The sequence below is a fragment of the Littorina saxatilis genome, linkage group LG11 (genome assembly GCF_037325665.1).
Source record: "Littorina saxatilis isolate snail1 linkage group LG11, US_GU_Lsax_2.0, whole genome shotgun sequence".
Lineage (NCBI taxonomy): Eukaryota > Metazoa > Mollusca > Gastropoda > Littorinimorpha > Littorinidae > Littorina > Littorina saxatilis.
In genome coordinates, this window is record NC_090255.1 from 835,997 (window position 1) to 860,887 (window position 24,891).

Below are 24,891 nucleotides of genomic sequence, written 5' to 3' on the forward strand. Positions count from 1 at the left end.
ATAGTTGTCCCCCTTGATGTGCAGGTTTCTGTGTATAGTTGTGTCCCTTGTTGTGCAGGTTTCTGTGCATAGTTGTGTCCCTTGATGTGCAGGTTTCTGTGTATAGTTGTCCCCCTTGATGTGCAGGTTTCTGTGCATAGTTGTGTCCCTTGATGTGCAGGTTTCTGTGTATAGTTGTCCCCCTTGATGTGCAGGTTTCTGTGTATAGTTGTCCCCCTTGTTGTGCAGGTTTCTGTGTATAGTTGTGTCCCTTGTTGTGCAGGTTTCTGTGTATAGTTGTGTCCCTTGATGTGCAGGTTTCTGTGTATAGTTGTCCCCCTTGATGTGCAGGTTTCTGTGTATAGTTGTGTCCCTTGATGTGCAGGTTTCTGTACATAGTTGTCCCCCTTGATGTGCAGGTTACTGTGCATAGTTGTCCCCCTTGATGTGCAGGTTTCTGTGCATAGTTGTGTCCCTTGATGTGCAGGTTTCTGTGTATAGTTGTCCCCCTTGATGTGCAGGTTTCTGTGTATAGTTGTCCCCCTTGATGTGCAGGTTTCTGTGTATAGTTGTGTCCCTTGTTGTGCAGGTTTCTGTGTATAGTTGTGTCCCTTGATGTGCAGGTTTCTGTGTATAGTTGTCCCCCTTGATGTGCAGGTTTCTGTGTATAGTTGTGTCCCTTGATGTGCAGGTTTCTGTGTATAGTTGTGTCCCTTGATGTGCAGGTTTCTGTGTATAGTTGTGTCCCTTGATGTGCAGGTTTCTGTGTATAGTTGTGTCCCTTGATGTGCAGGTTTCTGTGTATAGTTGTGTCCCTTGATGTGCAGGTTTCTGTGTATAGTTGTCCCCCTTGATGTGCAGGTTACTGTGCATAGTTGTCCCCCTTGATGTGCAGGTTACTGTGCATAGTTGTCCCCCTTGATGTGCAGGTTTCTGTGCATAGTTGTCCCCCTTGATGTGCAGGTTTCTGTGCATAGTTGTGTCCCTTGATGTGCAGGTTTCTGTGTATAGTTGTGTCCCTTGATGTGCAGGTTTCTGTGCATAGTTGTCCCCCTTGTTGTGCAGGTTTCTGTGCATAGTTGTCCCCCTTGTTGTGCAGGTTACTGTGCATAGTTGTCCCCCTTGATGTGCAGGTTACTGTGCATAGTTGTGTTCCTTGATGTGCAGGTTTCTGTGCATAGTTGTCCCCCTTGTTGTGCAGGTTTCTGTGCATAGTTGTGTCCCTTGATGTGCAGGTTTCTGTGTATAGTTGTCCCCCTTGATGTGCAGGTGACTGTGTATAGTTGTCCCCCTTGATGTGCAGGTTTCTGTGCATAGTTGTGTCCCTTGATGTGCAGGTTTCTGTGTATAGTTGTCCCCCTTGATGTGCAGGTTTCTGTGTATAGTTGTGTCCCTTGATGTGCAGGTTTCTGTGTATAGTTGTGTCCCTTGATGTGCAGGTTTCTGTGTATAGTTGTCCCCCTTGTTGTGCAGGTTTCTGTGTATAGTTGTGTCCCTTGATGTGCAGGTTTCTGTGCATAGTTGTCCCCCTTGGTGTGCAGGTTTCTGTACATAGTTGTCCCCCTTGATGTGCAGGTTTCTGTGCATAGTTGTCCCCCTTGATGTGCAGGTTTCTGTGCATAGTTGTCCCCCTTGATGTGCAGGTTTCTGTGCATAGTTGTGTCCCTTGATGTGCAGGTTTCTGTGCATAGTTGTGTCCCTTGTTGCACCATTCCCGGTGATAATATTCAAGCCTGTTCCCATTTTTTTCTAACTTTTTTTTACTTTTGATTAATATATTTGCATGCTAGCAAATACATGTTTATGCTTACACACACACGTACACTCATACAAACACACACACTAACAAACACACACATGCACTAACACACACACACACAAATATCATCAGTGAAATATATGAATATTTATTTCCTTTCTCAATAAATCTTGCATACATGTATATAATTGTCAGCAGAACCTGAATAATGACTGTGACTTATTGTCCTGCAATGTCTGATTAACATGATTTCAATCAAAATGAGACACACTTAACAAATCGATGTATTCCCCCATTAGCAATAGAAGAACACTGAACACATCATATATCAACACCATTCTCCTGGGACAGGCTGATCTTTCTTAACCCAGTGTGGGATTTTCAGTGGGGCGACCACCCCCAACCCAGCGCGTCCCCGGGTGGCGGATAGGGGAACGGTCTTCAGATATGGAGATCAGCCGCTTGCGGCCGCGGACCAAACTGGCTCCGGGTGGGATCCCGGAAAATCCTCCCCCCTGTGCTCTCAGGGTAGGACGTACGGGCCATGAGCTAAGGGTGAGGTAACCCCGACAGAAAACCCCGAATGCTGAAGACGGAGGACCCGGGCCGCACGGCGCATTCTAACAAACCACGGGTACACGCACTTACGCAAATGATGACACAATCAACCAGCACAGATGGAAATGGCGCTCGCCCATTGAGGACCCCCCAGGGTGGAGCAGCGTCGGGTCCCATGCCTCAAAGGGACCCAGCCCCAACTACTGGAGGTCCCTCCCGTCCGTCTTGTCACGCCAGGGGACGCGGGAGGAAAGTGACTGGCACCACCACAACCAGGAAGAAACCCAGTCAGCAGCGACCTTTTCAGGTCATGCACTGGAACGCAGAAAGTATCCTGAACAAGAAGACAGAGTTGGAGCATATCCTGCATGAGAAGAACATCAACATCTGCTGTATTCAGGAGACGCACCTGACACCCCAAAAGTCCTTCAAAGTGAGAGGCTACCAATGCCTTAGGTCCGACAGAACAGACCGAAGCAAAGGAGGAATCCTGACCCTCATCAGGAACAACATCAATGCCTGTTTGATAGAAACGCACATGGAGGACTCCGAATATCAGGTGATTCGAATCCAGACGAAGACATCAGAATTCCATCTTGTCAACTTCTACTGCCCCAATGATAGACACCTCGCCCTCGACACGATCCCTGCAAAGGCCTCCAACTTCATCGTGGTGGGTGACTTCAACAGTCATTCACAGAGTTGGGGATATGACCACCTGGATCGGAGAGGAGAAGAGGTGGAGAACTGGCAGGACGACAAAGGTCTCATCCTTTTGAACAGTCCCTTTGACTGCCCTACATTCTACTCCAGAAGATGGCACACTACATCAACTCCTGACCTAGCCTTCTGCACGGAAGACATGCACCAGCTAACCAGCAGAGAGGTCGGAGAACAGCTAGGTGGAAGTGACCATCGGCCAGTCTTTTTGACCCTGGGCATGGAGTCCTGCACTGAAGCTTCCTTCCCACGGTGGAACTACAAAAGAGCGAACTGGTTCCTCTTTAGACACCGCACCAGCGAACTCACCAAAGACATCAGAGTCGAGGGTCGAGACATCAACATGGTGGCGAAGGACTTCAACATTAGCATCCTCAGAGCAGCGCGTGAGTCCATTCCCAGGGGTGCCAGGAGAGACTATAAGCCCTACTGGAGCAATGAATTGCAGGAACTGGATGATGATCTGGCAGACGCCAGAAGGGAAGCAGAAGTCAACCCGTCACAAAACAACAACATCCGCCTCCAGGAAGCCAAAGCCAAATTTCTCAAAAAGAAGCTACAGGCAAGACGGAGAAGCTGGCAAGAGAAAACAAGCTCTCTGAACCTTGAGAAGGATGGCAGAAAGCTCTGGAGGCTCACTAAGCAGTTGAATGATGAGAACACCAGCAGAGGAAAGATCACATTAGAAGAGAACGGGAAGGTGCTAACTGGAAAGCATGCTGCCAACCAATTTGCTGAAAGCTATGCAGCTGAGAGCAACCTCCATGTTAGCCCCGAGAAACAGAGAGAAGCAAGAAGAGAGAAAAGAGAGAGACCTGCCAGACAGTCGACAGTGGACGCCATGAGTCAACCACTCACACTCCACGAGCTGCACTCAGCTCTGAAAAAGTCAAAGGCGAAGAAGTCCCCTGGCCCAGACGGCATCACCAACGAGATGCTAACCCACCTTGGTAGTGCAGCAGAGAACAAGCTACTCGAGGTCTTCAACAGCAGCTGGCAAGAAGGATCGCTACCACAACTCTGGCGAGAAGCGATCATGATCCCCATCTTAAAAAAAGGGAAGGATCCAAAGAAGGCCACCAGCTATCGCCCAATCAGCCTCACCAGCTGTGTTGTGAAGACCCTGGAGAGAATTGTGAACGAGCGCCTCAGGTGGTACCTGGAATCCAGGAACCTCCTCGCCCCTGAGCAAGCTGGATTCCGACAGTTCCGCAGCACTGAAGATCAGGTCACTTACCTGGCGCAAGAAGTTGAAGATGCCTTTCAGGAACAGAAGCTGGTCTTCGTCACCTGGATAGATCTTCAGAAGGCCTTTGACAAGGTCTGGAAAGATGGACTCCTTGTAAAACTGCTGAGGAAAGGCGTGTCCAGCAACATGTACCAGTGGATTCGCTCTTACCTCTATAACCGCAGGGCAAGAGTTAACGTCGACCAGACCAAAAGCAAGAAGTTCCTCCTTCGTCATGGCGTCCCTCAGGGCGGAGTCCTCTCCCCCACACTCTTCCTTCTCTTCATCGACGATCTGGTGTCTGAGATGCCCAAGGGGATCAAAGCTGCTCTCTACGCAGACGACCTTGTGATCTGGTGCAAGGAGGAGCACGCAAGTACTGCCACCTACAGAATGCAGCAAGCGGCAGATAGGCTGAACGCATGGGCAGAAGATTGGTGCGTCTCCATCAACAAGGAGAAATCCTCCACCACCCTATTCACACTGTCGCCAAAGCAGAAAGCCGGAACCATTAGGCTTGGTGGAACTCCTCTGAGAGAGGATGAAGAAGCAACGTACCTTGGTGTCACCTTTGATAGGCGGCAGACCTGGAAACCACACATTGCACAGGCAGAGACGAAGGCCCGGCGCAAGCTAGCCATACTCAGGAAGCTGGCAGGTACCACCTGGGGAGCGAACGAGAAGATACTGAAGACAGTATACCAGGGAACAATCAGACCCCACCTCGAGTACGGCTCCACAGCGTGGTCAACCTCAGCCAAGACAAACCTGCAGACCCTTGACCGTGTGCAAAACCAGGCCCTCCGACTCATCACTGGTGCAATGAAATCTACGCCCATCAAGGAAATGGAGAAGCTTACCACCATCCAACCCCTCTGTCAGAGAAGAGAAGCCAAGACTATGGTACAGGCCGAGAAGCTCAAGTGCCTACCCGACCACCCCATGAAGCACAGACTGAGCAACCTCACCAAGAACCGGCTTAAACGGAGCAGTTTTGTACACGAGAGCAAGAGACTTTCCCGACAGTACAGGGAAGTCCTTCCGCAGAACACTCTACCTCTGACTCAAGAAGAAGAGGAAACCCCCAAGGCAACAGAGAAACCAGGCATCCAGATCTGCACCAGTGTTCCACATGTTACCTCAGGAGAAGATCAGAATGACACAGCTCGACAGGCACTCACCTTAGCCCTGATCGACGAACAGTACCCAAAAGAGGCGTGGATCCATGTATACACCGATGGATCAGCAACTAACGCCGTGCTCAATGGAGGTGCAGGCATTCTCATCCAGTTCCCTGGGGGACATACAGCTACATCCAGCGTTGCCACTGGCAAACACTGCACAAACTATAAAGCAGAAGCAGAAGCTCTCATGCAGGCCGCCTCCTTCGTTCAGGACTCCGCAGACCCTTGCTACCAAGTTGTCTTCCTCTCGGACGCCCTTTCAGTCCTTCAGGCCCTAGAGAACGACAAACTCCCACAGCTGGCCAAAGCATTACAGATGGTCAGACAAACCAGAAGAGTTGTCCTCCAGTGGATACCAGCACACTGTGGGATACCAGGAAATGAAAGGGCAGATGAGCTGGCAAAAGAAGGAGCCGTGGAAGACCAACCTGAAAACAGTGTCAGCTTTAGTGAGCAGAAGACAATCATCAAGGCATTGATGAGGCCAAGGACAAACAGAGATGACTACCACACAATGTCCAGAGAGCAGCAAGTCAACCTCATCAGGCTGCGTACTGGCCACAACAGGCTCAATGCTCACATGAACCGAAAGTTCAAGCTGGCGCCATCACCAACCTGTGCCTGCGGTCAAGAGGACCAAACAGCGGAACACATCTTACAGCGATGTCCCTTACTAGATGAGGAACGAAAAGAAGTGTGGCCGTCACCAACTCCCTTGCAGACCAAACTATACGGCAGTCGACAGGAGTTGGAGAAAACGACAACATTTATCACCAGTGCTGGACTGATTGTGTAACCTCTGCGAACGCCAAGAAGAAGAAGAAGAAGAACACCATTCTCATTATTCATACAAAACAAATCATATATCAACATCATCATCTTTATTTGAACAATCGGTAAGAAATTCATAGTCCAACAATGATCAGATTGCACATAAAAAAGAATCACAAGATTTGCGTCAGAAAACACTGAGCACTGAATACGAATTCTGAAAATATTTTCTAAATTGGCAGTTCTCTATTTCAGTGATATTTCTTGTATTGATTACTATACAGGTTATCAGAAAGGCACAAAGACACAGGTACTATGTCTGATAGGTGTCGAGAAATCCTCTCTTTCTATCTTCTTTTATTTCTCTCCCTCTCTCTCTCTCACACAGACACACACATTAAGCAGAATGCTCTTAGCAACAAAGCAATGAGCTTCATCATACTTTTGGAAATAAGCTGATTAGTCAAATCAAAATACTGCAGGTAAACAATGCAAAAGTCAACAATTTCTCATGAGAACAGACACATTCAGGATCCTCGGCATATTTGTAAATGCACATCATTGCCACAGTAATGAATCAAAAATCAAGATATGTAAGTTGTGGGAACATTTAATTTCTGACAAAGCAAGACAAGATATTGCCACAGGATTGCACATTCAATAAATCCTATAATCAGATATATATATTGGCACAACACAGATGCACACGAGTCTATTAAATCATAATGCTTCCAAAAGGCCTGTGCTGGACTTCCCACAAAAGCACCAATTCATTTAACCCTAAAGCATTCTACCCCCGCATGTACACTACATTGGGTGTGCACGTTAAAGATCCCACGATTGACAAAAGGGTCTTTCCTGGCAAAATTGCTTAGGCACAGTTAATAATTGTCTACCTATACCCGTGTGACTTGGAATAATAGGCCGTGAAAGGTAAATATGCGCCGAAATGGCTGCAATCTACTGGCCGTATAAAATTTCATCTCACACGGCATCACTGCAGAGCGCCTAGAACTGTACCCACGGAATATGCGCGATATAAGACTCATTGATTGATTGATTGATTAAGCACCCATCAGTCACTAAACATCAGTGTTTAGCTTCATTCATGCACACGTACACGGCTCACTGTCTCAGATCTGGCCTGGCTTTAAACATGGAATACGACCACCCCTCCACTTGGTCACATACCAATATTCAACACCTCTGGCTTTAACATGGAATACGACCACCCCTCCACTTGGTCACATACCAATATTCAACACCTCTGGCTTTAACATGGAATACGACCACCCCTCCACTTGGTCACGTACCAATATTCAACACCTCTGGTGATCTCTGTGCACATTTACAATTTGTTGATGAATTCGTTTCGTGAAAGCCATCAGCCGCTTTTTAGAAATTAATTCATCAACAAATTGCTACGGACAATAGTAAGCCGTCAGCATACTGATTGTTGGTAGCTTCCAAGTGGAGTGATGGTCTCACCGCAAGTCAAAGCCTGGCCATATCTCAGACGGTCGACAAAACTTGGGAAGTGACCTGGGAAGTGACCTGGGAAGTGACCTGGGAAGTGACCTGGGAAGGAGTGTGTCTGTAATTTATGCCCAACACCTGCAAACACATTTACTTCCTACACGGAGGAACAACAACAGCTACAGAAATTCACAATACACCAATTGTTCTTACTATCCCACATATTATATTCCCTCTGATATTCCTAGTCCAAAAATACAGTGCAAACAAAAATCATATTTTCAAAATTAAATGTTACTTGAGCAAATGTCTGACTCGTCTAAATCTGCCCTACCCCCATCTCATCCACCACCTGATTATTTTAAAGCCTTGATTGCTGGGACAATTGTGTCAGATCTGCTGCAAAAGATTTAGTCTTCATGACGGGTAGCACTTGAGCAACCTGGGACTGTAAGCAGGTGTGGGTCTGCATCCTTCAGCTGCAGACTGTGTGCGTGTTGCAGTGACCGTTCAGTACACCGTCATAGAGCTCTCCAACATGTGGGCAAAGTCCTCCTCACGCGTCGGTCTGGGCGACAGCTTCACAACGCGGTGCTGAAAAAATAAATAAATAAATAAAGTCAGGATTTAAAAAGGAACAAAACAAACAAATTAAAGTCAGGATTTAAAAACAATTTATCGATTTAATAAAATAGAAAAATAAAGCATGAGTTCATTTTGGGTATAAAAAGCGTGTTGGAGGTTTCCTCAAAAATCTAATTCCACAGGAAGACAGTCTCTCTATCCGTTTAGCTGTCTTTGTCTTTCTATAACTTTGACTACCTAACCCCCCCACACACACACACACCTGAGGCAGAGCTCCAGCCACTAGAGCAGGTACGTCATCACTGGTGTAGCCCAGGGCACTCAGACCGTTGGGACAGTCGATGTCCAGCATGATCTGACGCAGAACGTCGGCCAGGATCTTCCCAGCATCCTCCTTCCTGGCGTTACTGATGTCGGCACCTGGTAGACACCGAGACAGTGGGTGAGGTCAAGGAAATGTCACACGATTCTGCTCCCCCAAAACAATATCACTGTCGTGAAGCACAGAGCATCAAGCACACCACACAAATCGACAGTTCTTCCTCCCCCGAAAGCGGCATATGGCTGCCTAAATGGCGGTGTAAAAACGGTCATACATACAAACCGTGCGAGTTTCAGCCCATCAACTAAGAAGAAGAAGAGTTGTCCCTACCCAGACACTCGGCGGCCTCCAGGTGGCGCTCCGGACAGGCGGGGGCCGTGAAGGTGAAGACGGCCGGTGCCGTGATGATCACCGACAGACCGTGCGGCTGGAATCACAACATCACTTTTACACAGTCGCCGTGAAACGAACAATACAGTTGGTAAGTATATCTGTACAGTATTAGACAAGTCAGCACCCAGGCTCTTCACTTTTGGTATGTGACCAAGTGGAGGGACGGTCTTATCCCATGTAAATGCCTGACCAGATCTGAGACGATGAGGCCAACTGTTTCAACGAGGCAGAATGGGCGGCCGGGCCTCTAACTCAACATTCACATTCACACAAACAAGCAAATCATGCAATCTTGTTCACACACATTGGTTTTACAAGAATCGTTTCCATATTACACTCACCACCATGGGGTGATCATCGTCGTAATCCTTGGAGTGAAAGTTCTTCACGAGGCCTGAGATGGGGTAGGACATTCCATGACTGAAACACAAGATGATGAACATCATTCTCTTGTCCACCTCACAGCTACACACACACACACACAGTACGGCCTGAGACAGGGTGGGACACCCCATGACTGAAACACAAGATGAACATCATTCTCTTGTCCACCTCACAGCTACACACACACACACAGTACGGCCTGAGACAGGGTGGGACACCCCATGACTGAAACACAAGATGATGAACATCATTCTCTTGTCCACCTCACAGCTACACACACACACACAGTACGGCCTGAGACAGGGTAGGACACCCCATGACTGAAACACAAGATGAACATCATTCTCTTGTCCACCTCACAGCTACACACACACACACAGTACGGCCTGAGACAGGGTAGGACACCCCATGACTGAAACACAAGATGCAGATCATTCTCTTGTCCACCTCACAGCTACACACACACACACAGTACGGCCTGAGACAGGGTAGGACACCCCATGACTGAAACACAAGATGCAGATCATTCTCTTGTCCACCTCACAGCTACACACACAAACACAGTACGGCCTGAGACAGGGTAGGACACCCCATGACTGAAACACAAGATGCAGATCATTCTCTTGTCCACCTCACAGCTACACACACACACACAGTACGGCCTGAGACAGGGTAGGACACCCCATGACTGAAACACAAGATGCAGATCATTCTCTTGTCCACCTCACAGCTACACACACACACACAGTACGGCCTGAGACAGGGTGGGACACCCCATGACTGAAACACAAGATGAACATCATTCTCTTGTCCACCTCACAGCTACACACACACACAGTAAGCCAGGACTTTTAACAAGGAAGTGGTCCGATGCGTTCAAATCTTGTATCTCAAGACTCAGAAACTTGGAGTTCTGACACAGAAAAACAGACAAGCAGAACTAACAGACAGATGGACAGACAGAAAGACATGGAGACAGACAGAAAGACATGAAGACAGGCAGAAAAGGGAGACAGAGAGACATTAGGAAGGTTTCCGCCAGTTATCTCTGAGGTTTTGGGTGCCTACAGAGTACCGAGCCCCTTGCGGGGGCATCAAACATCGAGGTCACAAGCAGGCTCAAGGGGAAGGTCGGCTGGGCGAACAGGAGACTACAATAGGAAGGTTTCCGCCAGTTATCTCTCTTTGAGGTTTTGGGTGCTTACAGAGTACCGTGCCCCTTGCGGGGGCATCAACCATCGAGGTCACAAGCAGGGTCAAGGGGAAGGTCGGCTGGGCGGACAGGAGACTATTAGACAGAAAGACAGAAAAGGGAGACGGATCGGACAGAGAGACAAGCAAAGAAGTGAGTCAGACGGGCACACTCACTATCATGCAGACAAATCATCTGACAAACACTCACGGCAGATGGCAGCCAGCGTTACCAAAGCCGATGCCAGCAAAGCAGCTAGCCAGCAGCATCTGGGAACGTGCCTCCATGTCATCCGCATTGTACGTGGCCCTGTAAAGCACCATAATAATGACCATCACAATATCAAAACATTCTTCTATAGTGCTATTCACCGAGACCAACGTCATTATGACCATCACAATATCAAAACATTCTTCTATAGTGCTATTCACCGAGACCAACGTCATTATGACCATCATAATATCAAAACATTCTTCTATAGTGCTATTCACCGAGACCAACGTCATTATGCAACACCTTATGCACCTGCTGTTTCCCCTGGTGAGTTTTTAGAACTAACACGTCGCGCTACACTTTCTAAAGTGACATTCCCTTGCTTTGACGTGAAAGATTGCACAAGGCTTTGGAAGAGATCAAGATTCCAAAAGAAGCGGGACGTTTTGAGTAAAATACACGTAAGTATGTAGGATAAACAGAATACTACATGACTTGCTGGTACCAGATCGTTGCTTTTTTCGAATATTGAAAAGCTTGCTTTCGCTCGCAGTTCAACTCATGTAAATCTGGTACGACACAGCAAGCCACATAGCATTCTCTTTGTTAATATCAACACGCTTACCTCTTGAGATACTTGACAGTGACACGCAGAGCGTGTTTGGACCAGACGTTACAACAACAACACTGACGTCACACACTGACGTCACAATAACACACTGACGTCACAATAACACACTTACCTCTTGAGGTACTTGGCAGTGACGCGCAGAGCGTGTTTGGACCAGATGTCACTGATGGGGTTGTTGCCCTGATAGGCCGGTCGCAGGTTGGGGTTGTCCGGCCGTGGCTCTCTCTCAGCGTACGGCTTGGCTGTCAAGGACTCGATAGCATGGCTGACCACACACAGACAGAAAGACATGGTCAGTGTATGACTTGGCTGTCAAGGACTCGATGGCATGGCTGACCACACAGATAGAAAGACATGGTCAGTGTATGACTTGGCTGTCAAGGACTCGATGGCATGGCTGACCACACAGACAGAAAGACATGGTCAGTGTATGACTTGGCTGTCAAGGACTCGATGGCATGGCTGACCACACAGACAGAAAGACATGGTCAGTGTATGACTTGGCTGTGAACGACTCGATGGCATGGCTGACCACACAGACAGAAAGACATGGTCAGCTTGGATTCATTTTTGTGAGGGATGTCAGGAGATACTATTTGTGAACACAGTAAAACCCCGGAATCTGTAGTATGACTGTGTAAATGGCAGGGGAAAACAGGGAAACAAAGTAATAACAAGACTTCTGCTTTGTTCATGGGCGGAAATTACAACATTTTCCACGAGAATAACTGTTTTTGCCCGGCCATTTAGGCAGCCAAACGGCAATTTCGGGAAAAGCATGCTGTGTATTTTCGTGTTTCTATAACCCACCGAACTCTGACATGGAGTACATAATCTTTTCTGTGCACACTTAGTCTTCCACATGGGAGGCCAGCGTCTTATCCACTAGGCCACTGTGCAGGTCTAACAACAACACCATTATCCACTAGGCCACTGTGCAGGTCTAACAACAACACCATTATCCACTAGGCCACTGTGCAGGTCTAACAACAACACCATTATCCACCAGGCCACTGTGCAGGTCTAACAACAACATTATCCACTAGGCCACTGTGCAGGTCTAACAACAACACCATTATCCACTAGGCCACTGTGCAGGTCTAACAACACCATTATCCACTAGGCCACTGTGCAGGTCTAACAACAACACCATTATCCACCAGGCCACTGTGCAGGTCTAACACCATTATCCACTAGGCCACTGTGCAGGTCTAACAACAACACCATTATCCACCAGGCCACTGTGCAGGTCTAACAACACCATTATCCACTAGGCCACTGTGCAGGTCTAACAACACCATTATCCACCAGGCCACTGTGCAGGTCTAACACCATTATCCACTAGGCCACTGTGCAGGTCTAACAACAACACCATTATCCACTAGGCCACTGTGCAGGTCTAACAACACCATTATCCACTAGGCCACTGTGCAGGTCTAACAACACCATTATCCACTAGGCCACTGTGCAGGTCTAACAACAACACCATTATCCACCAGGCCACTGTGCAGGTCTAACAACACCATTATCCACTAGGCCACTGTGCAGGTCTAACAACACCATTATCCACTAGGCCACTGTGCAGGTCTAACACCATTATCCACTAGGCCACTGTGCAGGTCTAACAACACCATTATCCACTAGGCCACTGTGCAGGTCTAACAACACCACCATTATCCACTAGGCCACTGTGCAGGTCTAACAACAACACCATTATCCACTAGGCCACTGTGCAGGTCTAACAACACCATTATCCACCAGGCCACTGTGCAGGTCTAACACCATTATCCACTAGGCCACTGTGCAGGTCTAACAACACCATTATCCACTAGGCCACTGTGCAGGTCTAACAACACCATTATCCACTAGGCCACTGTGCAGGTCTAACAACACCATTATCCACTAGGCCACTGTGCAGGTCTAACACCATTATCCACTAGGCCACTGTGCAGGTCTAACAACACCATTATCCACTAGGCCACTGTGCAGGTCTAACAACACCATTATCCACCAGGCCACTGTGCAGGTCTAACAACACCATTATCCACTAGGCCACTGTGCAGGTCTAACAACACCATTATCCACTAGGCCACTGTGCAGGTCTAACACCATTATCCACTAGGCCACTGTGCAGGTCTAACAACACCATTATCCACTAGGCCACTGTGCAGGTCTAACAACACCATTATCCACCAGGCCACTGTGCAGGTCTAACAACACCATTATCCACCAGGCCACTGTGCAGGTCTAACAACACCATTATCCACCAGGCCACTGTGCAGGTCTAACAACAACACCATTATCCACTAGGCCACTGTGCAGGTCTAACAACACCATTATCCACCAGGCCACTGTGCAGGTCTAACAACAACACCATTATCCACCAGGCCACTGTGCAGGTCTAACAACACCATTATCCACTAGGCCACTGTGCAGGTCTAACAACACCATTATCCACCAGGCCACTGTGCAGGTCTAACAACAACACCATTATCCACTAGGCCACTGTGCAGGTCTAACAACACCATTATCCACTAGGCCACTGTGCAGGTCTAACAACACCATTATCCACCAGGCCACTGTGAAGGTCTAACACCATTATCCACTAGGCCACTGTGCAGGTCTAACAACACCATTATCCACTAGGCCACTGTGCAGGTCTAACAACAACACCATTATCCACTAGGCCACTGTGCAGGTCTAACAACACCATTATCCACTAGGCCACTGTGCAGGTCTAACAACACCATTATCCACTAGGCCACTGTGCAGGTCTAACAACAACACCATTATCCACTAGGCCACTGTGCAGGTCTAACAACAACACCATTATCCACTAGGCCACTGTGCAGGTCTAACAACAACACCATTATCCAAACGTCCGGGGATATCATTTCCAGGAACTCTCATATCAAATTTCATAAAGATCGGTCCAGTAGTTTGGTCTGAATCGCTCTACACACACACACGCACAGGCAGACAGACACACACACACACACACACACACACACACACACACATACACCACGACCCTCGTCTCGATTCCCCTAAAAAGGTAAACAGTACTAGGACTATGAGAGATCACATGATGCAAATAAACCATAACTACATATACTCTGCTCCTCTGGCAAAGAAAGGCTTGCATTAGAAACGAGAGGACAAGTTGAATTCCAACAAGGGTGACTTGTGAATGGTGCTACAGGTGTCAAAAAGGAGGCAGTCTTCAAATAGGGGTGAATTTACAGATGCTATCAACAGAAAAATCAGGGTGTCAAATAGGGGTGAATTTACAGATGCTATCAACAGAAAAATCAGGGTGTCAAATAGGGGTGAATTTACAGATGCTATCAACAGAAAAATCAGGGTGTCAAATAGGGGTGAATTTACAGATGCTATCAACAGAAAAATCAGGGTGTCAAATAGGGGTGAATTTACAGATGCTATCAACAGAAAAATCAGGGTGTCAAATAGGGGTCAATTTACAGATGCTATCAACAGAAAAATCAGGGTGTCAAATAGGGGTGAATTTACAGATGCTATCAACAGACAAATCAGGGTGTCAAATAGGGGTGAATTTACAGATGCTATCAACAGACAAATCAGGGTGTCAAATAGGGGTGAATTTACAGATGCTATCAACAGAAAAATCAGGGTGTCAAATAGGGGTGAATTTACAGATGCTATCAACAGAAAAATCAGGGTGTCAAAACGGGAGAAGTCAGGGAGGTTTCCATGGTAACACAATGTTTTAACTGACCACAAGACGTCAATGCCAGCATAAGCGGAGACCCTCTCAGGGCAGGTACGCAGGTGCAGGGGGTCCAGAATGCCCAGCGAGGGTCTCAATGCTCTGCTGGAGATACCTGGCAAACAAAACACACTCTTGAACACAGAATCTCCACAAACAGAAAACAAATCTGTAACCTCTACAGATCGATTAAAAATGCAATTGGTTCTCAAGATCAGTAAGCTAGCTTAAAAACAAAAACAAAATCTCACCAGTTTTAGACTTGAGTTTGACATAATCAAACACGGCTGTGCCTGTTGTCTCGCTGCCAGTGCCAGCTGTAGTTGTGACTGAAATAACACAGAATTGGAAACAAATCAGTCATGTATTTTAAAGATATTGCAACAAACATAAGACGTACAACTCAGAACACAAACTTGATATTCTGTACTTCCAGAGCTAAACTAATTGTATACTTAACTGAATTCTGTAACAGAGGCTGCCAAACTTAATAATGCTAATTTAAGAACATCTAGTAGTTGGTTTTTTTTTTTTTTTTTTTTTTTTTTTTTTTTGGGGGGGGGGGGGGGGGGGGGTGTGGAAATTAATCAATGTTAAAAAACAACTTAAGAGAAAGTCTGAGAGTTTAGCAGTTTGACTCAACAAAAAATGAACTGCCCACATTGAATTACAAAAATTCCACCTACAATTGCTACAAAAATGTGAAATGTACAATCAAATGTTATGCAGCAAACCGTTAACAATACAAACAACAAAACAAAAAAACACCCAAAAAACCAAAAAGCGAAAAACAGCAATCTGTTATTTACCCGCAATGAGAGGCTTGACGTCGTGCGTGACTTGTCTCCCCTTCCCGATGGGGGCGTTGACGTAGTCGAGGAAAGACGCGGCCGGGTTAGACGAGTAGAGATTGGCCGCTTTGGCCGTGTCCATCACTGACCCCCCGCCCACCGCAACAAAGACGTCGAAGTTGCCGTCCGTGGCAAACTGAATAGCTTGCTTGAAGCTGCAGCAACATAGAAAACAGCACGCGTTACCATGGTCACACACCCACAGATTGAAATGGAAAAGAAGAAAGAGAGGTCAAAAAGTTGTGCTCTTTTCTAGTTTCTAATCAAATTCTCAATTATAACAAACAAATCAGTTAGTCAACGTCATCTATGATGAATCAGCCTTGTCTGTCATAAACTGCCTGTCCTGATGCACACGTGTCAGAAAATGTGGTTTTCTCGCTATCTTTACTCCACAGCCCTAGCCTTTCACCAGCAACGTGATGCCTACTCACATACCCTCGTTGTGGTTTATATTGAAATAATTTAATTCCCTTTACATTTCTTAGATCTGAAAACAACCACTTACCGTAAAAGTCGACCTATAAGCCGCGACTTTTTTTTCCTAAATGGACCCCTGCGGCTTATAAGGCGGTGCGGCTTATGAATGACTTTTTCTGAATCAGTGGCGTGTATCCGACTTCGCTCAGTGACCTAGTTTCCGGAAGTTGGATCGCCGCTGTGTAATGGCCTTGAATCAGCTGTGTTTACCTCAATTCACTCACTCACCTTCTTTCCGGAAGTTTGAAGCATGACTTACACTCACACAGTAATGGGTTGGCATACACCGGTTTTGATCGATCACTTCGCATTGCTACTACAGAGAACAGCAACACGCACATCTCCTAAAACAAAGCAACGTACAACCACGATGCCGAAAACACGGAGGCAGGCCTATGATGCAGCCTACAAACTTGCAGCCATAGACTTGGCTGTTGAAAAAGGCAATCGCGCTGCTGCTGGCGAGAAATCATTCACAAAGACTGGCTGCATGCGTAGAGCAACCTTTGCAGATGTGTGCCAGTGGGTCCTGAAAGCTTGGGATGCTGTCAAAAAGTCAACGATCATCAACGGCTTCAGAAAGGCTGAGATCATCACTGGAGCAGACGACGCGACAGACAACACGACAGCCACTGACAGTGGGGCCGAGAGTGACACTTCCGGTGACTCTGTGCCAGAAGCCATTCTGAACTTGTTCATCTCCGACACTGAGGAGTCCGACTTCAGCGGATTTTCAGCATCAGATGTTGAGTGATTTACAGAACTAACTACAGGTGCTGTGTGCAGGATGAGAGGACAGTTTGATAGTCCAGAGTTCTGTGAATCACTCAACATCTGATGCTGAAAGTAAAGTGCAAAACTGACAAGTTAGCCGGTTCGTTTTTGTGTGTGTGTGTTTTTTTTTCGTTGACTTTCGATGTTTCTTGACTTGAACTTTGCTTCTAGGCGCGGCTTGTATGCCGGAGCGGCTTGTGTATGGATTTTTCTGATTTTTTTTTAAAAATCGGGGGGTGCGGCTTATACCCAGGTGCGTCTTATAGGTCGACTTTTACGGTAATCATTGCATGGGGCAAAGAATAGTCATCACAAACTCCTTTTCATTTTTTTTCATTTTCATTACTTTAGTGTCGTGAGGTTGCTGGAAAATGTGGGTGGCTTCCTCCCAGTGGAAAGCTAGCAGCAACAGAGCCGCACTACCCAGGTGTGCTTGTTTAGGTGTAATCAGCCACCTGCACTTATGGAAGAATGACAGGTCTTTTAGAAGCCACAGTGGTGACCCAGGGGTGGAACATGGATACCATCTCTGAGTCTTCACACACCATGTCTGTCCCGACCAGGATTCGAACTCGTGACCCACAGAGCACAAGTCCATTGCTCTACCAACTCGTGACCCACAGAGCACAAGTCCATTGCTCTACCAACTCGTGACCCACAGAGCACAAGTCCATTGCTCTACCAACTCGTGACCCACAGAGCACAAGTCCATTGCTCTACCAACTCGTGACCCACAGAGCACAAGTCCATTGCTCTACCAACTCGTCACCCACAGAGCACAAGTCCATTGCTCTACCAACTCGTGACCCACAGAGCACAAGTCCATTGCTCTACCAACTCGTGACCCACAGAGCACAAGTCCATTGCTCTACCAACTGAGCTGCCGGGCATTCATACGTACCTCTCGTCTGAAGGCTCAACGCGGACCTTGTCGTACAGCTTGTAGGGAACCTCAGCTCGCTCCAGTGACTCCAAGGTGACCTTGACGGGATCCAGCTTAGTCAGCGTTTTGTCCGTCATCACGCACACGTTCCGTGCCTTCAGGTTTTTACAGTCCTGTAAAAAATGAAAATATTAATAACAGACATTTTTTGCATGAAATGTAAAGTAATGAAATGAAAGTAGAAAATTAAAACAGAAACAAGGTGTTGAAATTTGCTTGAATTCATGTGCCTGTAGCACCAGTAGAACAAGCAAGAAGAAGAGAATGAACAAGTCGCGTAAGGCGAAATTACAACGTTTAGTCAAGCTGTCGAACTCACAGAATGAAACGGAACTCACTGCATTTTTACAGCAAGAGCGTATACTCGTAGCATCGTCAGTCCACCGCTCGATGCACAGGCAGTGAAATTGACAAGAAGAGCGGAGTAGTAGTTGCGCTGAGAAGGATTAGCACGCTTTTCTTTATCTCTATTCTTTTTAACTTTCTGAGCGTGTTTTTAATCCAAACATATCACATCTATATGTTTTTGGAATCAGGAACCGACAAGGAATAAGATGAAAGTGTTTTTAAATCGATTTCGGAAATTTTATTTTAATAATAATTTTTAATATTTTTAATTTTCAGAGCTTGTTTTTAATCCGAATATAACATATTTTATGTCTTTGGAATCAGAAAATGATGAAGAATAAGATAAACGTAAATTTGGATCGTTTAAAATTTTTTTTTTTTTTTTACAATTTTCAGATTTTTAATGACCAAAGTCATTAATTAATTTTTAAGCCACCAAGCTGAAATGCAATACCGAAGTCCGGCCTTCGTCGAAGATTGCTTGGCGAAAATTTCAATCAATTTGATTGAAAAATGAGGGTGTGACTGAACTTTTACAAAAAGCCGGATATGACGTCATCGAAGGTATTTATCGAAAAAAAGAAAAACACGTCCGGGGATATCATTCCCAGGAACTCTCATGTCAAATTTCATAAAGATCGGTCCAGTAGTTTGGTCTGAATCGCTCTACACACACACACACAGACACACACACACCACGACCCTTGTCTCGATTCCCCCTCTATGAAGACAGAGAGTGGGGGGGGTGGAATAGAGAGTGCGTGTGTGTGTGTGTGTGTGTGTGTGTGTGTATGTGTGTATGTGTGTGAGAGAGAGAAGAGAGAGAGAAGAAGAGAGAGAAAGAGAGAGAGAAAGAGAGAGAGAAAGAGAGAGAGAGAGAGAGAGAGAAAGAGAGAGAGAGAGAGAGACAGACAGACAGACAGACAGACAGACAGACAGACAGACAGACAGACAGACAGAGAGATACATCGAGTCAGAGACAGAGCATGTGACTGTGAGTACAAAATAAACTCACCAGCCCCACTTCTTGTGTGACCCCTTCTCCGTAACGAATGTTGGAACACGCCATCTGTCATTGTGAATAGAAATTGTTATAACGAATGTTGGAACACGCCATCTGTCATTGTCAATAGAAATTGTTATAACGAATGTTGGAACACGCCATCTGTCATTGTCAATAGAAATTGTTATAACGAATGTTGGAACACGCCATCTGTCGTTGTGAATAGAAATTGTTATGACGAATGTTGGAACACGCCAACTGACATTGTCAATAGAAATTGTTATAACGAATGTTGGAACACGCCATCTGGTATTGTGAATAGAAATTGTTATAACAAATGTTGGAACACGCCATCTGTCATTGTCAATAGAAATTGTTATAGCGAATGTTGAATGTTTAACCATGCCATCTGCCTTTGGGAAAAAAATATTGTCATTTGCTGTTATCATATTAAACAGGTGTTGTATGTTTCCATTCCTGTGTTCTGAATTATTTGGTCAGGAGGACAGAGGAGTAAAAAGCTAACCTGCTAAAAAAAACGTCCAGTGCAACGATCATGAGAATAGTACCTGGCTTGAGAAACACATCATCATAAACATCTTTGCTGTATCAATCTCTCGGATCTAGGGGGCTTTAAATCACAGGACGACAGTGGTTTTTCAACACAATTTCTTAGATCTTGTTGTCAGCAATTTGCCTCATTATCCTGACCATCATGGATAATGCTAAAGGGCACATGTACTTTTCCTCAGAAAAACAATTAAGAGTTAAGGTCACCGTCTCAGACCTGTCCCAGCTTTAACATGGGGTAATAGAGACCACGAGTCCCTCCACTTAGAAACATACCAAGCTTTAACATGGGGTAATAGAGACCACGAGTCCCTCCACTTAGAAACATACCAAGATTGCTTTCCTTGCACGGTGGGAATTCTCAGATGAATACATTTCTAAAAGCCACTATAGTGGCTTGATCGTTCGTATTGGTCATCACTATTCATTTATTGGTATTGTTGATATTGTAAAGTTAACTCTCACCTCATACGCATATTCCTTTGAAGCATCTTGATTAGCCGATGTGGAGAAATTTCCTGAAGAAAAAAATGAATCAAGATGAGTAATGTCTATGTGGAAGGTGAGACATTTGATGCTTGTCAACTATGTGGAAGGTGAGACATTTGATGCTTGTCAACTATGTGGAAGGTGCGACATTTGATGCTTGTCAACTATGTGGAAGGTGCGACATTTGATGCTTGTCAACTATGTGGAAGGTGAGACATTTGATGCTTGTCAACTATGTGGAAGGTGAGACATTTGATGCTTGTCAACTATGTGGAAGGTGAGACATTTGATGCTTGTCAACTATGTGGAAGGTGCGACATTTGATGCTTGTCAACTATGTGGAAGGTGCGACATTTGATGATTGTCAACTATGTGGAAGGTGAGACATTTGATGCTTGTCAACTATGTGGAAGGTGCGACATTTGATGCTTGTCAACTATGTGGAAGGTGAGACATTTGATGCTTGTCAACTATGTGGAAGGTGAGACATTTGATGCTTGTCAACTATGTGGAAGGTGCGACATTTGATGCTTGTCAACTATGTGGAAGGTGAGACATTTGATGCTTGTCAACTATGTGGAAGGTGCGACATTTGATGCTTGTCAACTACGTGGAAGGTGCGACATTTGATGCTTGTCAACTATGTGGAAGGTGAGACATTTGATGCTTGTCAACTATGTGGAAGGTGAGACATTTGATGCTTGTCAACTATGTGGAAGGTGAGACATTTGATGCTTGTCAACTATGTGGAAGGTGAGACATTTGATGCTTCATGGACTTCATGGCAGCCACCGACCTGAAGATATGACAGCCATGAATATCGAACACAGAAGACTGCCGACTTCATGGCAGCCACCAACCTGAAGATATGATGGCCATGAATATCGAACACAGAAGACTGCCGACTTCATGGCAGCCACCGACCTGAAGATATGACGGCCATGAATATCGAACACAGAAGACTGCGGACTTCATGGCAGCCACCGACCTGAAGATATGACGGCCATGAATATCGAACACAGAAGACTGCGGACTTCATGGCAGCCACCGACCTGAAGATATGACGACCATGAATATTGAACACAGAAGACTGCGGACTTCATGGCAGCCACCGACCTGAAGATATGACGGCCATGAATATTGAACACAGAAGACTGCAGCCTGTCATAACTGACCTATGACCTGGCTCATCCTATTGTCTGAGCTCAGTTCAGGCGCGATCGCGGCAGACTCCCTTATTTTTAAGGGAGGGAGAACTTGAGCTCCTGTCAGTCACTCCAGTACACGCGTTCGGAATGCAAGATATGCGTGTGCTCGATACGGTTAATTAAACACTTCCCTCGGCCTATGGGAACTTGACTCAGAGCCGAAGTCGCAGATCCTTTGCCCAGTCCATAAAACAAGAGGCACATACAATACGCGCACTTGACTTGACTTGGCACAGAGATATAGAATAGAATATTCTATATCTCTTTGGGTAGAAGAGACGAAATAGGTGAACAAGAATAATCAGATATGTAATAGTTTTACTGCATTTTAACAAACATTTAGTGTTAATGCTGCTACATTTAAATTAAAGCCATGGGTTTTTTTAAGGTGTGACATCATTTTCTGTTTTTGTTTTTGTTTTTCTATCCGGGGTTGTAAGAATTTACATGACAAATACAGAAATGTGATCATGCAGGCGAGTTGCAATGATACAGGCAACACAGATTCCAGGCAGTTCGAGTTCATCATTGTCTGCTGTTGGTCTTTGAGCAGTCGCTGTTATTCAGAATAGTCCGGCGCCTGTGGGTGGACATGAATTGCGAAAGCTGTTCCGAGAAGGGTTTACAAATATTTATCAATTTTAAAAGGAATATAAAAAGGAAAAACATCAATCTATATACAAGTAAAGGCTGTAGTTATCTGTCTGTCGTGAAAAATGTCAATGCATTCAATGTTTTTCTTACACACTGGGTGTAAATCTTTCTTTCTTTATTTGGTGTTTAACGTCGTTTTCAACCGCTCACCTCCCACGTGCAAAACGCAGTGATATGCACACGCCAGAATAGCGCGGTAGTGTATTGTGCTAAGCAGGAAAGCGCGCTTTTCTGTATTCTTGTTAACTTTCTGAGCTTGTTTTGAATACAACCTATCATATCTATACGTTTTTGGAATCAGGAAACGATAAAGAATAAGATAAGATCATTTTTGGATCGATTTCTTAAATTTTAATCGTAAGACTAATTAATCTATTTTCGTTAATTGTGATCACATTTTAAGAGTAAACATGACATATGTATGTATTTTTAGATTCAGAATGTCATGAAGAATACGATGCAATCAATTTTAAATCTGTTTGCGAAAAATCGATTTTAATGACAACTTTAATGAGCAAACTCATTAATTAATTTGTAAGCTGAAATGCAATACCAAAGTCCGGGCGTCGTCGAAGATTACTTGACCAAAATGTCAACCAATTTGGTTTAAAAATGAGAGCGTGACAGTGCCGCCTCAACTTTCACGAAAAGCCGGATATGACGTCATAAAAGACATTTATCAAAAAAATGAAAAATATGTCTGGGGATATCATACTCAGGAGCTCTCATGTCAAATTTCATTAAATCGGTCCAGTAGTTTAGTCTGAATCGCTCTACACACACACACACAGACACACACAGACACACACAGACACACACAGACACACACACACACACACACACACACACACACACACACACCACGACCCTCGTCTCGATTCCCCCCTCTACGTAAAAACGGGTCTGGTTTGAGCAGTGACACAGGGAAATCTGTACATCAAACCTCTGCAGCATAGAGAAATTCTCTCCAGAGTCTTCGGAGTTGTCAGCGTTTGGAAACTTGATAGTCTGCTACCGACGGGGGGAAAGTTCTTGACCTGCAGCATGGCAGGTCAAAATAACACACTGGGACCGAAGCGGCGGTGGAGCTTAATTGATACCGACATGGTTACTGCACAAACGGCCAGCTAAGCCACACCTCCTTTTGGCGCGTGCTGTGACTGCGCCTAGACTGGAGCTGCCAACATAAGAGTACATGTTGCACTCTACACTTTCCCGCAGTGCCATAGCCTGACTCTCTCTATCCAACAAACACCAAATACAATAGTATTACGTAAGCCTCTGTCAATTTGCCTCCATTTTAAGACTCCCTCCCTTATTTTCACAGATTTGTGAAGGTCATGCAAGGTGGTTCCCCTGTATCAAGTAACCCTTGCAATGAATACAAGAGTTACTGGCCCTTAATCTTACCACAACGAGCAGCAGATGAAGACAGTGGCAAGCAATTTTTCCTGGAAAAAAAGAGAAAAGTAGAAGTCATAATTTATTAGACAATGCCGATTTTCCCTCTTAGAATATCAATCAACCCATACCCACTACCCAGCTTATTCTCCATACAGGCATATTTAACGTACAGTCTAGAAACATAATTATAGTGCTTGCTGCAAACTTAAACTTAAACTCCAAGAAAATGTTCCCTCTTTCTCTTTGCTGCGCTGGCTGCAAAACCCCTCCACGCAGGTGTTTCCACTGAGACACATGTCCTACATAAGGACACAGGGTGCATACAGCAAGTACAATTTGAAGATTTATAATTTCCTTTCCATTTATAAAAAGAAAGCATGCATACACACACATTCTACGGGCTCACTTACTTAACACTAACAGTAACACTAACAGTGATATCAAATTGTTCTAATTTTTGTTTAATACTGAAGATACAAATTCAAATTGGCATAATCTGCATAGTTCATAGAACCTCTGACGCCCAGTTTTGCAATGAAAAAGCAAACTCAGTTTCGTGCTTTGGTAGATTTTCAGAACAACCATGACACATTATCATATGTCCATAATTCAAGCGCCTGTGGTTGAAATGTTCATTATTTTCATCCTGACACAAGTGTTGGAGTTACAGCACCACCAATGAATTCCTCCACTTTTTTCCTTTCCCAACTCACCACGTCTTTGTTAGAGAGCGCAGAGCACCAATAGTTGGTCCTGCCATTTTGGAATCAGATGACAATATGAACAGAAAAGTTTAAAATCTACGGCGCAGCTCTGTTCGCTTTCCGAGGGGCAAAGGTCAGGGACGTTGATCGGGCTGGGTAAAACCATGGTGTACCTGTATCGGAATCAGGCTACTTTTCTTGTACCTTTTTATCCCCAATAAACTTAATTTATGAATGTCGTAAACTGTACAAAAGTAGACTTAAACTTTTCCTGTAAACTTTTCCATCTTGAAGCTTTAGTAATTGTGTAAGGGCAAGTA

The 24,891-nt window shown here is 45.4% G+C and overlaps 4 protein-coding genes across 5 annotated transcripts in view; all 4 read right to left on the reverse strand.

Moving 5' to 3' along the window:
• LOC138980754 (uncharacterized protein FLJ40521-like) overlaps positions 1-376 on the reverse strand; it is a 1,569-nt gene extending 1,193 nt beyond the window's left edge. Inside the window, exon 1 of the mRNA XM_070353653.1 lies at positions 1-376. This exon is cut by the window's left edge and continues 1,193 nt beyond it. Within this exon, the coding sequence (XP_070209754.1) occupies positions 1-376 (376 nt within the window).
• Positions 377-399: 23 nt separating this feature from the next.
• LOC138980755 (uncharacterized protein FLJ40521-like) lies at positions 400-1,056 on the reverse strand. Its single transcript, XM_070353655.1, has one exon. The coding sequence runs from the start codon at positions 1,054-1,056 to the stop codon at positions 400-402; it is 657 nt and encodes a 218-aa protein (XP_070209756.1).
• Positions 1,057-1,079: 23 nt separating this feature from the next.
• Positions 1,080-1,691, reverse strand: LOC138980756 (uncharacterized protein FLJ40521-like). Its single transcript, XM_070353656.1, has one exon. It carries the CDS (start codon positions 1,689-1,691, stop codon positions 1,080-1,082), a length of 612 nt encoding a protein of 203 aa, XP_070209757.1.
• A 179-nt stretch (positions 1,692-1,870) lies between these two features.
• LOC138979368 (hydroxyacid-oxoacid transhydrogenase, mitochondrial-like) lies at positions 1,871-24,734 on the reverse strand. Of its 2 annotated transcripts, XR_011460003.1 has the most exons (15): positions 24,581-24,734; positions 23,874-23,914; positions 20,578-20,630; positions 19,555-19,608; positions 18,150-18,304; positions 15,953-16,149; positions 15,395-15,472; positions 15,153-15,258; positions 11,508-11,660; positions 10,762-10,860; positions 9,317-9,395; positions 8,913-9,009; positions 8,523-8,680; positions 7,526-8,269; positions 1,871-7,403 (listed from the first exon to the last, which is right to left on the reverse strand). XR_011460003.1 is itself a non-coding variant. In XM_070352076.1 (14 exons), the coding sequence occupies exons 1-14, from the start codon at positions 24,625-24,627 to the stop codon at positions 8,186-8,188; spliced, it is 1,401 nt and encodes a 466-aa protein (XP_070208177.1). In that variant the 5' UTR covers positions 24,628-24,734; the 3' UTR covers positions 1,871-8,185. The 2 variants fall into 2 exon arrangements, 1 of the variants encoding a protein (XP_070208177.1); XM_070352076.1 differs by having other exon boundaries at positions 1,871-8,269.
• Positions 24,735-24,891: the final 157 nt, after the last annotated feature.

Excerpts from the sequence above, each read along its gene's own strand:
- LOC138980755 (XM_070353655.1), bottom strand. The coding sequence starts at position 1,056 with ATGCACAGAAACCTGCACAACAAGGGGGACAACTATGCACAGAAACCT.
- LOC138979368 (XM_070352076.1), bottom strand. The coding sequence starts at position 24,627 with ATGGCAGGACCAACTATTGGTGCTCTGCGCTCTCTAACAAAGACGTG. Across the intron at positions 11,661-15,152 it reads GCTGGCATTGACGTCTTGTG|CCATGCTATCGAGTCCTTGA; the intron begins GTCAGTTAAAAC and ends GTGTGTGGTCAG. Across the intron at positions 8,270-8,522 it reads TGGCTGGAGCTCTGCCTCAG|CACCGCGTTGTGAAGCTGTC; the intron begins GTGTGTGTGTGT and ends TTATTTTTTCAG.
- LOC138980756 (XM_070353656.1), bottom strand. The coding sequence starts at position 1,691 with ATGGTGCAACAAGGGACACAACTATGCACAGAAACCTGCACATCAAGG.